At 51.7% G+C, this 16,884-nt stretch overlaps 2 protein-coding genes across 3 annotated transcripts; both read right to left on the minus strand.

The window, feature by feature from the left end:
- Positions 1-2,976: 2,976 nt before the first annotated feature.
- Positions 2,977-6,219, minus strand: LOC146762266 (G2/M phase-specific E3 ubiquitin-protein ligase-like). Of its 2 annotated transcripts, XM_085536757.1 has the most exons (3): positions 5,198-6,219; positions 4,393-5,106; positions 2,977-4,230 (listed from the first exon to the last, which is right to left on the minus strand). In XM_085536757.1, exons 2-3 carry the CDS (start codon positions 4,580-4,582, stop codon positions 3,665-3,667), a joined length of 756 nt encoding a protein of 251 aa, XP_085392883.1. In that variant the 5' UTR covers positions 4,583-5,106; positions 5,198-6,219; the 3' UTR covers positions 2,977-3,664. The 2 variants fall into 2 exon arrangements, with proteins under 2 accessions (XP_085392883.1, XP_085392884.1); XM_085536758.1 differs by lacking the exon at positions 2,977-4,230 and having other exon boundaries at positions 4,603-5,106.
- Positions 6,220-12,145: 5,926 nt separating this feature from the next.
- On the minus strand, positions 12,146-13,762 carry LOC146762267 (G2/M phase-specific E3 ubiquitin-protein ligase-like). The gene is made up of 2 exons (XM_085536760.1): positions 12,741-13,762; positions 12,146-12,649 (listed from the first exon to the last, which is right to left on the minus strand). Exons 1-2 carry the CDS (start codon positions 13,077-13,079, stop codon positions 12,509-12,511), a joined length of 480 nt encoding a protein of 159 aa, XP_085392886.1. The 5' UTR covers positions 13,080-13,762; the 3' UTR covers positions 12,146-12,508.
- Positions 13,763-16,884: the final 3,122 nt, after the last annotated feature.

Genomic DNA, 16,884 nt, shown 5'->3' on the forward strand with positions numbered 1-16,884 from the left:
AGTTCCGTCATTGATCTTCATTTGTTATGGGTTATCAGAGATTGTTGGTTGGTTGATGACCATGATGACAGTGACCCTTTCCAATGGCAGTACAAACTTATAAATTGATATGTCCAAAGAGGTCGAGTCAGCTCCTTTTGGAGTGACAGCTTCTTGCTTTTGGATCTTAGCAGGAACTCCTTTTGTTTCCATCTTCTTTGCCTTGGCAGCCGATAAGAGGGAGCACGGAGGCACTAGCGTGCATCTTGCCCTCACATAATACAGTGGTATCATCCCCCAGTCTCCCTTAGCAAGCTGGAGTTCTTCGGGCACAGGCCAGATCTTCTGCCAGAAAACAGCCCTGCGCATTCTCTTCCAAAGGCAAACAGCTCCAAAGAAATGCTTTCAAATGTAACACTGTGATGTCGACTGCCACACGGCAACAGCCATCTCATCTCCTAGATAAGTCAGGGTCTTACCGCATGAATTGCCTCGTTGACTAAGCTCAGAGCCAAAAACTAAGGGTTCAGACAAACATGCACATGCCTCCATTCTACTTCTGTATTGAAGGCAGCAGGGAAAGTGTTATTGATACGCATTATGCCTTGTCTACAAGGTGTCAGGGTTTGATGGTTATTGGTTATCGTATTCCACATCATAACATCCCACAGTGCACTGTTAAAGTGCTAATGCTCCATTTGTATGGAATGTGGATGGTGCCGGGTGCCTGGTTCTCCAAAAAGAGGAAGAGTTTCATACTATATACCCCAGAGGATTTTGTGTTATTTGTGTTTCCGTATTCTACTAAAAGGGAAACATAAATACCGTCCACAAAACAGTTTCTCTCCACTTTTTGATCTCAGCAGCCATTTATTTTGTAGGCATTGCTCTACACTTTCCCTCTTTTTTCTCTTTCCTGGAGCATGGGTCTGTGGGTCCCCCCAGTCTGCTAGACACAGAATCGGAGCAAACCAGCCTGTAAACCACTGAAAAAAAGGAAATGTCCTCCATACTTAATATGTGAGTCAATATGAAGCTTAGTTGAAGCAACAGAAAGAGAACCCCAAAACTTGATGTTCATGAACTGTGAGCTGCCCAAGCATATTCCTTCTAGCGGGGCTTGAGCTTTCGTGGCTATAGCTGAGTTCATCATTGAGCTCTCTCTTTTTTTGGTTCCTTTCTTACTGCACTGATATTTTGTCTCTTTTTGTTCTCTCTCCAGAGAGAAAACCTTACTGCACCCGTTTCCCAAAACCCTTGTTGTTCCTCTTTATCCCTTTATTTTGAAGTTAGGATTTTATTTTTTTAATTAACCTGAGTGTTTGAGTGTACAGATGCTTTTACTAGACAACTGTAGGGAAGTTCCACTGAAGGTGAGGAATTCTAAGGCTTTGAGAAGCAATGAAGTAAGCCACTGAAGTCCACACTGCAGTGATGAGTTGAGCCAGAGATGAAATGCAGGCTGGCATCACAGTCCTTTCACATTTGGCACTAAAAGTAGGCCTGATTCCCGGCCACAGGGGTCAGAGTGGCGGCTCCCTGCCACCCTCTGTGGCATCATGGTCACCTCATCACACTGGTCGTAGGGGATATGGTGTGGGCCTTCATCTCCCATGCAAGAGAATTGCAGCTCCACAGCTTCTCTGGGCAAGCTGTTCCAGTTCATCACTGCCCTCTGAATAAAGATGTTCTTCCCAACATCCAATCTTTATATATCTCTCCTTTCTTTGTTCAGAATTAGGCATCACATCCAAGCACAGCTACTTCCCTCCGGTACTCTCCACCTTTCCACTTGCCTGATCTTCTCCTAATGGATACTTTTACTTCATGGCATAGAAGGAATCAATTCCATAACATGAAAGCAGACATCCGTTCGTCGCTGGCTTTGTCATTGTCCTCTTCCCTTCAAAGGGATCCCACATACCTGCCTTCACTGTACACGAATGGACCAAGGGCCCCATTCTCCCATAAACAGAGCAGCCATGAGGCACGGTGCTCGCCCTGATGATGGCTGAAGTCTTTTCAAAAATCTCTCAGCTCACTCCTGGACAACAGTTGAACAGTTATTATCAGCTCTGAGAGCTCTGCCTCCTTCACATTCTGTTCTTAGAATCACAGAATGAGTGTTCCACGAATCTTTGAGGAGAGTTGGAGAAGACCTCTAAAACCAACTATTTCAAATTTCCACTTGTCCCCGGTATTGCCCACAAAACAATGTCCCTGCGTTCTTGTTCACTACTGAACACTCCCTGCAACCCTCCAATTTGTGAGGAGACTGCAGGCCCCCACCTCTCCCTGAACTATTTCCCACACACATCTTGTGATGGCTCAGCTTAGTTCAGACTCTCTTCTTAAAAGTTGATTTCCTTTCTAAACTCTGCCACTTTTTCAGCTGTTGACTCATCTTGTTTCCACGGGTGTCTCTCATGATGGTCTCTCAGGACGACCGTAAGTCCTCTCACGGGGACTGGAGCAGCTGCAGGGCCTTTCACAGGGGCTACAGCAACCAGAGGGCCTGTCTCAACCACAGGGCCCGTCACAACGGCAGGGCCTGTCACCAGGACTGAAGCAGCTGCAGGCTCCGTCATGACACTTGGAGCAACTGCCGCCTCCGCTGGAGGCTTGGAGCAGTTGCAGGGCCTGCTGAGCTGTCATCAGCTCCAAAGATCTCCAGGATGGAGCATCCACAACCTCTCGGAGCAGCCCATTCCAGCACCTCAGCACTGTCTGCAATGAACTTCCTCCTGGCCTCCACCCTGACTAAATCTTCCCTACCCCAGCTTAGAAACATAGTTGCATTGGCCCATCTGACCAGGACACAGCCTGCCCACATTCAGGAGGAAAGCCCAAGCTCGGACACATCTGGAAATTAGCCCTGGTCCTGAACACAGTGGCATCACAAGGCTGGAAACAAGCCCAGAAATGGGCTGTCCTTGCCAGTGCGGCGTGGGCTCTTGAGGAATGTGGGTTGTGTGCCCCACCGGGGATGTGACCTGAACCCAGGTCAGCCTGGACTAGGCCAGGGGAAGTGAGGTCTGGGATGGTAGTGGGGAGGAGAAAAGCCTCTTGTCAAGGTCCCTACCTCTGCCCATCTCAGCAAGAGCAGGGAAGGATGAAGCCAACAAATCTTTGTGTTTGTGTGGGAACTCTGATCTTTATTGTGATGGAATTTTGGGATCAGAGTAAGGAGGGGGAAGTTAGGGAGGTAATCAGTATGCGAGGGTGGATAGCATTAGGACAAGGAGGGATGTTTTTAAACTAAGAACAAGGAGTTTGGGGCTGGATATCAGGGGGAATATTTTCTCAGAAAGGGTAGTGACACATTCTGAAACAGCTTGCCCAATGATGTTGCAGATGCACCAGCCCTGGAGGCATGGAAATCCGGGCTGGATGTATCTCAGGGCAGTGTGGTCTTGTGGTTGTTGACCCTGCACACAGCAGGGGGGTTGATCCAGATGAACGTGGTAGTCCTTTTTGACCCAGGCCATTGTACGAAAAGCAGTCGGCTGCTCCTACGCAGACTCGGTGGCTGTCTGTGGGGACTTTGATGCTTTTCCTGGGAGCAGCTTCATTCACAGGAAGGCCTCAACTGTTGGGCCCAGCTCCTGCTGCTTCTTTGTTGTGAGCTGTGGGAACTGTGGGCCCGATGTCTCTGATGAGGAGAACATTGGGTGCGGGCTCACCCTCAGCGCCTGGACCGTCCCCTGCGTCCAGGTCCTCTGGAAGACCTCGTGGATCTTGATCTTGCAGATCTTGCAGATCTGCGGGTGCCGCTCCTCTCTCCTGAGGCTGGCATTTGCCTGCTGCCTTGGCATCTTCTTGGCCGGCTCCGGGATTGTGAGGCCCGACTTTGCAGCGGGGAGCGGCTACGTGTGCCGCTTCTTCCTCGCTGCCTGGGACGTCTTCTGCGGGCAGCTGATGGAGACGCCCTGCAGGTTCTGGATGCCCTCCGCCTTGTGGATCTTCGGGAACCACTTTGAGACCTCTGGGCTGCTCTTGTTCTGCGCCCACGACGTCCTTGCAGCTGCTCCGAAGTAGCCCGATCCTCTGATGGACGTGGGCTGCTTGTCTCCTGCTCGGTCTCAGGCAGGTTGCTGTGCTCAGGCAGCTGGGAGGTCTGTGACGTCCCCGGTGCTACCTGGCTGGAAGGCATCGATCTGATATTCTCAGGCTCTACGGAGATGATGAATGGCCCCTGAGCCCTCTGAGCGGCAGCGCTGGGACTGTCGCTGTCAGTGTCAGAACTTGAGACTGTAAGAGGAGGCAGGAAGGTTATGAGGATGAAGCTGAAGCTCCGCAGTGAGATCTGCCAGGCCTCTTGGGGCAGACAGACTCAAGCAAAGCTGCCCTGAGCACTTGCTGCCAGGCCTTGCCTGGCTACGGTTTGGTGTCACGTGGTTGATTGCCTCTTACCGGTTCCCAGGCCAGCACAGCTGTTGCACTCCCACCTGGATGTTGTGTTACTCAAGTGTGAGCAACGACGGTGGGTCCCCTCAGCAGCACAGGAGCTGCACAGGATCAGCTGCCAGGGTCTGGGGAAGCAAAGGGGTTGTGGCTGTGAGTAGCAAGTGAGCCAAGGCAGGGAGTGCCCAGCACAGCACATCTCTAGTGCTCAGTCCTTGCTCCCCCAGCCTGTGGTCAGGCTGAGAACCCCCGCAGAGCCCCAGAGAGCTGCTGCGGTAACTCACCCTCTGCTCTCTGCCTGCTCTCTGCCTCCAGGGTAAAGGCACTCGCTGGCATCGCAGCGGCTGTGCCTCCGTAGAAGTGATGCGTATGCATCATTGTCCTCCCATTCTGGCTCTCTACAAGAGAAGGGAGGGGAAGTGATGAGCCCCCAGTGCCCGCAGCATAAGATCCAAGGTCTTCCCATCTCATTCACCCCAACTCCATTCCCAGCCTCTCCATGAAGGTGGGATACACGCTCATGATCCAGCCAAGGCCCAGGCCTGCCAAGACAGCCCCTGGACAGGCCCAGCACAACAGCCTTTATGTCAGCAGAAGTGGGCAGAAGGGCACCAACCTGACTGGGATTCGGATCCCCAGCAGGGCCATTTCTACTATGAAATCTTCGAAATTCCGACAGCTGGGGCACAGGAAACAGAAAGCACCAGCACTCCTGGCCAGTTGCTGCAGAAGAAGCAGAAGCAATGTGAATGTGAGCAGTGCCTGGTGCTGCTGAGCACCAAGTGTGCCTGCAGGGTGAGGGGAGGGCTCCTACCTGGATGCAGCCCCGGTGGAACCAGGTGTGTCTGCACGCTGGACACACCATGGTGTGGTAGGACACAGTGTCCCCCACAGGCTCCAGGCACATGAGGCAGTTGGTGCCTTCAGGTGGAGCTTCCTGAGCTTCCTGGAGAGGACGGTGCTCCGAACAGAAGGACCTGGGGGAATATGGAAGTGATGGGCAGCGTGAGACGTGCTGCAAGAAGGGCTGAGGAGCAGGAAGGAGCTCCAGGCCCTGGCTCAGGCTGCCGGGAGGTGTAACTGCAGTTTCCTCCCTGGCTTGGCTGCTGCTGACAGCACTTACCTGCGTTGCCCAAAGAACTGGGTGATGCATTCCCCATCCTGGGCACAGGGCAGGTGGAAGCTGCGCTCACAGCCTCTCTCTGCGCATGAGATGGTAGCACCCCTCTCTCCACAAACACAGCATTGCTGGAATGAGCAGAACAACCCTGTCAACAGCAGGCTCTGGGCTTCTGTGGCTGGCCGCACATCTCTGGGCAGGGCCCAGGACGTGGACACTGCTGAGGCATGTTCTACAAAGATGCCTGGTGGACAGGACTCATCCCCTAACTTTGTCCAGGAGGCAGTTGGAAAGGCTGCGATGGCTTTCTTTGGCTCCAGACTAAGCTGGTGTCAGCCTCTCCTGGCACAAATCGGCCTGCTCTGTACGAGTCCTCACCTTCTTGGTTGCCTCTTTGGCTGCACGTCTGATGGCAGCAAGAGGGAGGCGGCCCTCACTTCCCGACCGTGTCTCTCTTGCTTCATTAACGGTGCTGGCAAGATCCTGTAGGAGGGAAAAGAACAGGGTCTCCTTAGGACAGGAAGGAAAGGAGCACCCCTAGCAGTGATCAGGAAGGAGCCCATGGGAGAACTCACCAAGCACAACCAATGGACGTGAATTCCACTCTGATGAATCATGTGCCCACAGATGTTCGGGTCGACATCTGCCCGGCCACACAGCATGCACACTGCAGAGGAGAGAGAAAATGTGAGTAGCGGTGAGCAGCTTGCACAGCCAGGTGTCCCTGAGGGCTGTCCCCAGAGTCCTGCTCTGTGTCTGCTGTGCTGGCTGAAGGCGGTGGAGGAGACGGGGCCATGGCAGGCCCAACGTTGCCAGTAGGCAGACACAGCCCAAGCTGGGACCACCTGCCATGAAGCTGAGGGGCCCTGCCTTGCAGCTGCTGGGGAGTCCCTGCCTGTCCCTTCTTAGCCTTTCAGCCACAGGCAGACCCCCAGCACTCTTTTGTCCAATAGCTCTGCTCAGGCTGTCCTCTCACCTGGCTCCTCTGAGCTGGTTGCCTTCCTCTTCCTATTAGACATGATGTGCGCTAACAGCGAGCACTGCAAGAGTCACAGCTCTCTCTACGTCTCACCAAACCGCACTGATGCTCAGGCTGCGCCCAGCAGCCTTTGCTCTGCTCCAAGCATCACGTCACAATGGCCAGTCCCTGACACCCACTGTGACATCACGGTCACTGCCTCACAGTGGGTGTGGGCGCAGGCCCTCAAGCAAGAGGGTGGCAGCCCTTCCAGGCAGCCACAGACTGAGAACCCGGTGCTGCCTTGCAGCAGAGAGGAAGCATGGCCTCCCTCAACCTGCTGGCACTGCTCCTCGTGGCAGATGCTGAAGTGCTGCTTTCCCTTTGGTGCCACGCTACACTTCTGATCTGACTCTAGTTTATGTTTCTGCATGGTCTAGTAAAGATTGCTAGATAACAGCATATTTGGTGTCTAGTGTGTGTGGTGAGTGACATTTTGCATGGTCTGATAGGGATAGGACATGGTTTAATCTAGTCTTAATTTGGAGAAGTAGTTTAGACTAAGTCTTAGAGGTAGTTCTTTACCCTGAGATTGGTGAGACACTGGCACAGCCTACCCAGAGCAGCTCTGTATGCCCAGTCTTTGTTGGTTTTCAAGGCCATGCTGGATGGAGCTCTATTCTAACCTTCTGTAGTGGAATCTCTGGCCACGGCAGTTGGTAGGAATTAGTTCAGCTTGTCAGGACCCTTCCAACCCAAGCATTCTGTGATGCTCTGATAACCAACTGCTGCTGTATTGTTGGCACGACCTTAGTGTCGTGTCATATCATCACTGTTTGTATAATACTGTCCCTCTCCAATTTATAGGAGAGAGAGGAGGATCTTTTAATATATGTGTACCCAATGGAGAGATGAAAGCACAACTGGTCAAAAGTTAGCATGACCATTTTGTTACAAATCTTAGTCGTTTAGGGGCATGGGGATAGGAAGACAGGTGTTAGAAAAGATAGGAAATAAAAGCAAGAGGTCTTTGTGGGAACGAAGTCAGAGGTGGTCTGCACCACGCATCCAGTGTTGTCTGTAGTTCCGTCATTGATCTTCATTTGTTATGGGTTATCAGAGATTGTTGGTTGGTTGATGACCATGATGACAGTGACCCTTTCCAATGGCAGTACAAACTTATAAATTGATATGTCCAAAGAGGTCGAGTCAGCTCCTTTTGGAGTGACAGCTTCTTGCTTTTGGATCTTAGCAGGAACTCCTTTTGTTTCCATCTTCTTTGCCTTGGCAGCCGATAAGAGGGAGCACGGAGGCACTAGCGTGCATCTTGCCCTCACATAATACAGTGGTATCATCCCCCAGTCTCCCTTAGCAAGCTGGAGCTCTTCGGGCACAGGCCAGATCTTCTGCCAGAAAACAGCCCTGCGCATTCTCTTCCAAAGGCAAACAGCTCCAAAGAAATGCTTTCAAATGTAACACTGTGATGTCGACTGCCACACGGCAACAGCCATCTCATCTCCTAGATAAGTCAGGGTCTTACCGCATGAATTGCCTCGTTGACTAAGCTCAGAGCCAAAAACTAAGGGTTCAGACAAACATGCACATGCCTCCATTCTACTTCTGTATTGAAGGCAGCAGGGAAAGTGTTATTGATACGCATTATGCCTTGTCTACAAGGTGTCAGGGTTTGATGGTTATTGGTTATCGTATTCCACATCATAACATCCCACAGTGCACTGTTAAAGTGCTAATGCTCCATTTGTATGGAATGTGGATGGTGCCGGGTGCCTGGTTCTCCAAAAAGAGGAAGAGTTTCATACTATATACCCCAGAGGATTTTGTGTTATTTGTGTTTCCGTATTCTACTAAAAGGGAAACATAAATACCGTCCACAAAACAGTTTCTCTCCACTTTTTGATCTCAGCAGCCATTTATTTTGTAGGCATTGCTCTACACTTTCCCTCTTTTTTCCCTTTCCTGGAGCATGGGTCTGTGGGTCCCCCCAGTCTGCTAGACACAGAATCGGAGCAAACCAGCCTGTAAACCACTGAAAAAAAGGAAATGTCCTCCATACTTAATATGTGAGTCAATATGAAGCTTAGTTGAAGCAACAGAAAGAGAACCCCAAAACTTGATGTTCATGAACTGTGAGCTGCCCAAGCATATTCCTTCTAGCGGGGCTTGAGCTTTCGTGGCTATAGCTGAGTTCATCATTGAGCTCTCTCTTTTTTTGGTTCCTTTCTTACTGCACTGATATTTTGTCTCTTTTTGTTCTCTCTCCAGAGAGAAAACCTTACTGCACCCGTTTCCCAAAACCCTTGCTGTTCCTCTTTATCCCTTTATTTTGAAGTTAGGATTTTATTTTTTTAATTAACCTGAGTGTTTGAGTGTACAGATGCTTTTACTAGACAACTGTAGGGAAGTTCCACTGAAGGTGAGGAATTCTAAGGCTTTGAGAAGCAATGAAGTAAGCCACTGAAGTCCACACTGCAGTGATGAGTTGAGCCAGAGATGAAATGCAGGCTGGCATCACAGTCCTTTCACATTTGGCACTAAAAGTAGGCCTGATTCCCGGCCACAGGGGTCAGAGTGGCGGCTCCCTGCCACCCTCTGTGGCATCATGGTCACCTCATCACACTGGTCGTAGGGGATATGGTGTGGGCCTTCATCTCCCATGCAAGAGAATTGCAGCTCCACAGCTTCTCTGGGCAAGCTGTTCCAGTTCATCACTGCCCTCTGAATAAAGATGTTCTTCCCAACATCCAATCTTTATATATCTCTCCTTTCTTTGTTCAGAATTAGGCATCACATCCAAGCACAGCTACTTCCCTCCGGTACTCTCCACCTTTCCACTTGCCTGATCTTCTCCTAATGGATACTTTTACTTCATGGCATAGAAGGAATCAATTCCATAACATGAAAGCAGACATCCGTTCGTCGCTGGCTTTGTCATTGTCCTCTTCCCTTCAAAGGGATCCCACATACCTGCCTTCACTGTACACGAATGGACCAAGGGCCCCATTCTCCCATAAACAGAGCAGCCATGAGGCACGGTGCTCGCCCTGATGATGGCTGAAGTCTTTTCAAAAATCTCTCAGCTCACTCCTGGACAACAGTTGAACAGTTATTATCAGCTCTGAGAGCTCTGCCTCCTTCACATTCTGTTCTTAGAATCACAGAATGAGTGTTCCACGAATCTTTGAGGAGAGTTGGAGAAGACCTCTAAAACCAACTATTTCAAATTTCCACTTGTCCCCGGTATTGCCCACAAAACAATGTCCCTGCGTTCTTGTTCACTACTGAACACTCCCTGCAACCCTCCAATTTGTGAGGAGACTGCAGGCCCCCACCTCTCCCTGAACTATTTCCCACACACATCTTGTGATGGCTCAGCTTAGTTCAGACTCTCTTCTTAAAAGTTGATTTCCTTTCTAAACTCTGCCACTTTTTCAGCTGTTGACTCATCTTGTTTCCACGGGTGTCTCTCATGATGGTCTCTCAGGACGACCGTAAGTCCTCTCACGGGGACTGGAGCAGCTGCAGGGCCTTTCACAGGGGCTACAGCAACCAGAGGGCCTGTCTCAACCACAGGGCCCGTCACAACGGCAGGGCCTGTCACCAGGACTGAAGCAGCTGCAGGCTCCGTCATGACACTTGGAGCAACTGCCGCCTCCGCTGGAGGCTTGGAGCAGTTGCAGGGCCTGCTGAGCTGTCATCAGCTCCAAAGATCTCCAGGATGGAGCATCCACAACCTCTCGGAGCAGCCCATTCCAGCACCTCAGCACTGTCTGCAATGAACTTCCTCCTGGCCTCCACCCTGACTAAATCTTCCCTACCCCAGCTTAGAAACATAGTTGCATTGGCCCACCTGACCAGTACACAGCCTGCCCACATTCAGGAGGAAAGCCCAAGCTCGGACACATCTGGAAATTAGCCCTGGTCCTGAACACAGTGGCATCACAAGGCTGGAAACAAGCCCAGAAATGGGCTGTCCTTGCCAGTGCGGCGTGGGCTCTTGAGGAATGTGGGTTGTGTGCCCCACCGGGGATGTGACCTGAACCCAGGTCAGCCTGGACTAGGCCAGGGGAAGTGAGGTCTGGGATGGTAGTGGGGAGGAGAAAAGCCTCTTGTCAAGGTCCCTACCTCTGCCCATCTCAGCAAGAGCAGGGAAGGATGAAGCCAACAAATGTTTGTGTTTGTGTGGGAACTCTGATCTTTATTGTGATGGAATTTTGGGATCAGAGTAAGGAGGGGGAAGTTAGGGAGGTAATCAGTATGCGAGGGTGGATAGCATTAGGACAAGGAGGGATGTTTTTAAACTAAGAACAAGGAGTTTGGGGCTGGATATCAGGGGGAATATTTTCTCAGAAAGGGTAGTGACACATTCTGAAACAGCTTGCCCAATGATGTTGCAGATGCACCAGCCCTGGAGGCATGGAAATCCGGGCTGGATGTATCTCAGGGCAGTGTGGTCTTGTGGTTGTTGACCCTGCACACAGCAGGGGGGTTGATCCAGATGAACGTGGTAGTCCTTTTTGACCCAGGCCATTGTACGAAAAGCAGTCGGCTGCTCCTACGCAGACTCGGTGGCTGTCTGTGGGGACTTTGATGCTTTTCCTGGGAGCAGCTTCATTCACAGGAAGGCCTCAACTGTTGGGCCCAGCTCCTGCTGCTTCTTTGTTGTGAGCTGTGGGAACTGTGGGCCCGATGTCTCTGATGAGGAGAACATTGGGTGCGGGCTCACCCTCAGCGCCTGGACCGTCCCCTGCGTCCAGGTCCTCCGGAAGACCTGGTGGATCTTGATCTTGCAGATCTTGCAGATCTGCGGGTGCCGCTCCTCTCCCCTGAGGCTGGCATTTGCCTGCTGCCTTGGCATCTTCTTGGCCGGCTCCGGGATTGTGAGGCCCGACTTTGCAGCGGGGAGCGGCTACGTGTGCCGCTTCTTCCTCGCTGCCTGGGACGTCTTCTGCGGGCAGCTGATGGAGACGCCCTGCAGGTTCTGGATGCCCTCCGCCTTGTGGATCTTCGGGAACCACTTTGAGACCTCTGGGCTGCTCTTGTTCTGCGCCCACGACGTCCTTGCAGCTGCTCCGAAGTAGCCCTATCCTCTGATGGACGTGGGCTGCTTGTCTCCTGCTCGGTCTCAGGCAGGTTGCTGTGCTCAGACAGCTGGGAGGTCTGTGACGTCCCCGGTGCTACCTGGCTGGAAGGCATCGATCTGATATTCTCAGGCTCTACGGAGATGATGAATGGCCCCTGAGCCCTCTGAGCGGCAGCGCTGGGACTGTCGCTGTCAGTGTCAGAACTTGAGACTGTAAGAGGAGGCAGGAAGGTTATGAGGATGAAGCTGAAGCTCCGCAGTGAGATCTGCCAGGCCTCTTGGGGCAGACAGACTCAAGCAAAGCTGCCCTGAGCACTTGCTGCCAGGCCTTGCCTGGCTACGGTTTGGTGTCACGTGGTTGATTGCCTCTTACCGGTTCCCAGGCCAGCACAGCTGTTGCACTCCCACCTGGATGTTGTGTTACTCAAGTGTGAGCAACGACGGTGGGTCCCCTCAGCAGCACAGGAGCTGCACAGGATCAGCTGCCAGGGTCTGGGGAAGCAAAGGGGTTGTGGCTGTGAGTAGCAAGTGAGCCAAGGCAGGGAGTGCCCAGCACAGCACATCTCTAGTGCTCAGTCCTTGCTCCCCCAGCCTGTGGTCAGGCTGAGAACCCCCGCAGAGCCCCAGAGAGCTGCTGCGGTAACTCACCCTCTGCTCTCTGCCTGCTCTCTGCCTCCAGGGTAAAGGCACTCGCTGGCATCGCAGCGGCTGTGCCTCCGTAGAAGTGATGCGTATGCATCATTGTCCTCCCATTCTGGCTCTCTACAAGAGAAGGGAGGGGAAGTGATGAGCCCCCAGTGCCCGCAGCATAAGATCCAAGGTCTTCCCATCTCATTCACCCCAACTCCATTCCCAGCCTCTCCATGAAGGTGGGATACACGCTCATGATCCAGCCAAGGCCCAGGCCTGCCAAGACAGCCCCTGGACAGGCCCAGCACAACAGCCTTTATGTCAGCAGAAGTGGGCAGAAGGGCACCAACCTGACTGGGATTCGGATCCCCAGCAGGGCCATTTCTACTATGAAATCTTCGAAATTCCGACAGCTGGGGCACAGGAAACAGAAAGCACCAGCACTCCTGGCCAGTTGCTGCAGAAGAAGCAGAAGCAATGTGAATGTGAGCAGTGCCTGGTGCTGCTGAGCACCAAGTGTGCCTGCAGGGTGAGGGGAGGGCTCCTACCTGGATGCAGCCCCGGTGGAACCAGGTGTGTCTGCACGCTGGACACACCATGGTGTGGTAGGACACAGTGTCCCCCACAGGCTCCAGGCACATGAGGCAGTTGGTGCCTTCAGGTGGAGCTTCCTGAGCTTCCTGGAGAGGACGGTGCTCCGAACAGAAGGACCTGGGGGAATATGGAAGTGATGGGCAGCGTGAGACGTGCTGCAAGAAGGGCTGAGGAGCAGGAAGGAGCTCCAGGCCCTGGCTCAGGCTGCCGGGAGGTGTAACTGCAGTTTCCTCCCTGGCTTGGCTGCTGCTGACAGCACTTACCTGCGTTGCCCAAAGAACTGGGTGATGCATTCCCCATCCTGGGCACAGGGCAGGTGGAAGCTGCGCTCACAGCCTCTCTCTGCGCATGAGATGGTAGCACCCCTCTCTCCACAAACACAGCATTGCTGGAATGAGCAGAACAACCCTGTCAACAGCAGGCTCTGGGCTTCTGTGGCTGGCCGCACATCTCTGGGCAGGGCCCAGGACGTGGACACTGCTGAGGCATGTTCTACAAAGATGCCTGGTGGACAGGACTCATCCCCTAACTTTGTCCAGGAGGCAGTTGGAAAGGCTGCGATGGCTTTCTTTGGCTCCAGACTAAGCTGGTGTCAGCCTCTCCTGGCACAAATCGGCCTGCTCTGTACGAGTCCTCACCTTCTTGGTTGCCTCTTTGGCTGCACGTCTGATGGCAGCAAGAGGGAGGCGGCCCTCACTTCCCGACCGTGTCTCTCTTGCTTCATTAACGGTGCTGGCAAGATCCTGTAGGAGGGAAAAGAACAGGGTCTCCTTAGGACAGGAAGGAAAGGAGCACCCCTAGCAGTGATCAGGAAGGAGCCCATGGGAGAACTCACCAAGCACAACCAATGGACGTGAATTCCACTCTGATGAATCATGTGCCCACAGATGTTCGGGTCGACATCTGCCCGGCCACACAGCATGCACACTGCAGAGGAGAGAGAAAATGTGAGTAGCGGTGAGCAGCTTGCACAGCCAGGTGTCCCTGAGGGCTGTCCCCAGAGTCCTGCTCTGTGTCTGCTGTGCTGGCTGAAGGCGGTGGAGGAGACGGGGCCATGGCAGGCCCAACGTTGCCAGTAGGCAGACACAGCCCAAGCTGGGACCACCTGCCATGAAGCTGAGGGGCCCTGCCTTGCAGCTGCTGGGGAGTCCCTGCCTGTCCCTTCTTAGCCTTTCAGCCACAGGCAGACCCCCAGCACTCTTTTGTCCAATAGCTCTGCTCAGGCTGTCCTCTCACCTGGCTCCTCTGAGCTGGTTGCCTTCCTCTTCCTATTAGACATGATGTGCGCTAACAGCGAGCACTGCAAGAGTCACAGCTCTCTCTACGTCTCACCAAACCGCACTGATGCTCAGGCTGCGCCCGGCAGCCTTTGCTCTGCTCCAAGCATCACGTCACAATGGCCAGTCCCTGACACCCACTGTGACATCACGGTCACTGCCTCACAGTGGGTGTGGGCGCAGGCCCTCAAGCAAGAGGGTGGCAGCCCTTCCAGGCAGCCACAGACTGAGAACCCGGTGCTGCCTTGCAGCAGAGAGGAAGCATGGCCTCCCTCAACCTGCTGGCACTGCTCCTCGTGGCAGATGCTGAAGTGCTGCTTTCCCTTTGGTGCCACGCTACACTTCTGATCTGACTCTAGTTTATGTTTCTGCATGGTCTAGTAAAGATTGCTAGATAACAGCATATTTGGTGTCTAGTGTGTGTGGTGAGTGACATTTTGCATGGTCTGATAGGGATAGGACATGGTTTAATCTAGTCTTAATTTGGAGAAGTAGTTTAGACTAAGTCTTAGAGGTAGTTCTTTACCCTGAGATTGGTGAGACACTGGCACAGCCTACCCAGAGCAGCTCTGTATGCCCAGTCTTTGTTGGTTTTCAAGGCCATGCTGGATGGAGCTCTATTCTAACCTTCTGTAGTGGAATCTCTGGCCACGGCAGTTGGTAGGAATTAGTTCAGCTTGTCAGGACCCTTCCAACCCAAGCATTCTGTGATGCTCTGATAACCAACTGCTGCTGTATTGTTGGCACGACCTTAGTGTCATATCATCACTGTTTGTATAATACTGTCCCTCTCCAATTTATAGGAGAGAGAGGAGGATCTTTTAATATATGTGTACCCAATGGAGAGATGAAAGCACAACTGGTCAAAAGTTAGCGTGACCATTTTGTTACAAATCCTAGTCGTTTAGGGGCATGGGGATAGGAAGACAGGTGTTAGAAAAGATAGGAAATAAAAGCAAGAGGTCTTTGTGGGAACGAAGTCAGAGGTGGTCTGCACCACGCATCCAGTGCTGTCTGTAGTTCCGTCATTGATCTTCATTTGTTATGGGTTATCAGAGATTGTTGGTTGGTTGATGACCATGATGACAATGACCCTTTCCAATGGCAGTACAAACTTATAAATTGATATGTCCAAAGAGGTCGAGTCAGCTCCTTTTGGAGTGACAGCTTCTTGCTTTTGGATCTTAGCAGGAACTCCTTTTGTTTCCATCTTCTTTGCCTTGGCAGCCGATAAGAGGGAGCACGGAGGCACTAGCGTGCATCTTGCCCTCACATAATACAGTGGTATCATCCCCCAGTGTCCCTTAGCAAGCTGGAGTTCTTCGGGCACAGGCCAGATCTTCTGCCAGAAAACAGCCCTGCGCATTCTCTTCCAAAGGCAAACAGCTCCAAAGAAATGCTTTCAAATGTAACACTGTGATGTCGACTGACACACGGCAACAGCCATCTCATCTCCTAGATAAGTCAGGGTCTTACCGCATGAATTGCCTCGTTGACTAAGCTCAGAGCCAAAAACTAAGGGTTCAGACAAACGTGCTCATGCCTCCATTCTACTTCTGTATTGAAGGCAGCAGGGAAAGTGTTATTGATACGCATTATGCCTTGTCTACAAGGTGTCAGGGTTTGATGGTTATTGGTTATCGTATTCCACATCATAACATCCCACAGTGCACTGTTAAAGTGCTAATGCTCCATTTGTATGGAATGTGGATGGTGCCGGGTGCCTGGTTCTCCAAAAAGAGGAAGAGTTTCATACTATATACCCCAGAGGATTTTGTGTTATTTGTGTTTCCGTATTCTACTAAAAGGGAAACATAAATACAGTCCACAAAACAGTTTCTCTCCGCTTTTTGATCTCCGCAGCCATTTATTTTGTAGTCATTGTTCTGCACTTTCCCTCTTTTTTCCCTTTCCTGGAGCATGGGTCTGTGGGTCCCCCCAGTCTGCTAGACACAGAATCGGAGCAAACCAGCCTGTAAACCGCTGACAAAAAAGTAAATGTCCTCGAAACTTAATATGTGAGTCAATATGAAGCTTAGTTGAAGCAACAGAAAGAGAACCCCAAAACTTGATGTTCATGAACTGTGAGCTGCCCAAGCATATTCCTTCTAGCGGGGCTTGAGCTTTCGTGGCTATAGCTGCGTCCATCATTGAGCTATCTCTTTTTTTGGTACCTTTCTTACTGCACTGATATTTTGTCTCTTTTTGTTCTCTCTCCAGAGAGAAAACCTTACTGCACCCGTTTCCCAAAACCCTTGTTGTTCCTCTTTATCCCTTTATTTTGAAGTTAGGATTTTATTTTTTTAATTAACCTGAGTGTTTGAGTGTACAGATGCTTTTACTAGACAACTGTAGGGAAGTTCCACTGAAGGTGAGGAATTCTAAGGCTTTGAGAAGCAATGAAGTAAGCCACTGAAGTCCACACTGCAGTGATGAGTTGAGCCAGAGATGAAATGCAGGCTGGCATCACAGTCCTTTCACATTTGGCACTAAAAGTAGGCCTGATTCCCGGCCACAGGGGTCAGAGTGGCGGCTCCCTGCCACCCTCTGTGGCATCATGGTCACCTGACCACACTGGTCGTAGGGGACATGGTGTGGGCCTTCATCTCCCATGCAAGAGAATTGCAGCTCCACAGCTTCTCTGGGCAACCTGTTCCAGTTCATCACTGCCCTCTGAATAAAGATGTTCTTCCCAACATCCAATCTTTATATATCTCTCCTTTCTTTGTTCAGAATTAGGCATCACATCCAAGCACAGCTACTTCCCTCCGGTACTCTCCACCTTTCCACTTGCCTGATCTTCTCCTAATGGATACTTTTA

This window comes from Coturnix japonica, chromosome 1, assembly GCF_054131305.1.
Source record: "Coturnix japonica strain WE chromosome 1, WE-NBRP24, whole genome shotgun sequence".
NCBI classification, from domain to species: Eukaryota; Metazoa; Chordata; class Aves; order Galliformes; family Phasianidae; genus Coturnix; species Coturnix japonica.

What these genes read in the sequence shown, in the direction of transcription:
- LOC146762267 (XM_085536760.1), bottom strand. Translation starts at nt 13,079, where the DNA reads ATGCATCACCCAGTTCTTTGGGCAACGCAGGTAAGTGCTGTCAGCAGC. An exon ending in TCCACCGGGGCTGCATCCAG is followed by an intron (nt 12,650 to 12,740) that starts GTAGGAGCCCTC and finishes CTTCTTCTGCAG; the next exon opens with CAACTGGCCAGGAGTGCTGG.
- LOC146762266 (XM_085536757.1), bottom strand. Translation starts at nt 4,582, where the DNA reads ATGTGCTGTGCTGGGCACTCCCTGCCTTGGCTCACTTGCTACTCACAG. An exon ending in CTGTGCTGGCCTGGGAACCG is followed by an intron (nt 4,231 to 4,392) that starts GTAAGAGGCAAT and finishes CTCCTCTTACAG; the next exon opens with TCTCAAGTTCTGACACTGAC.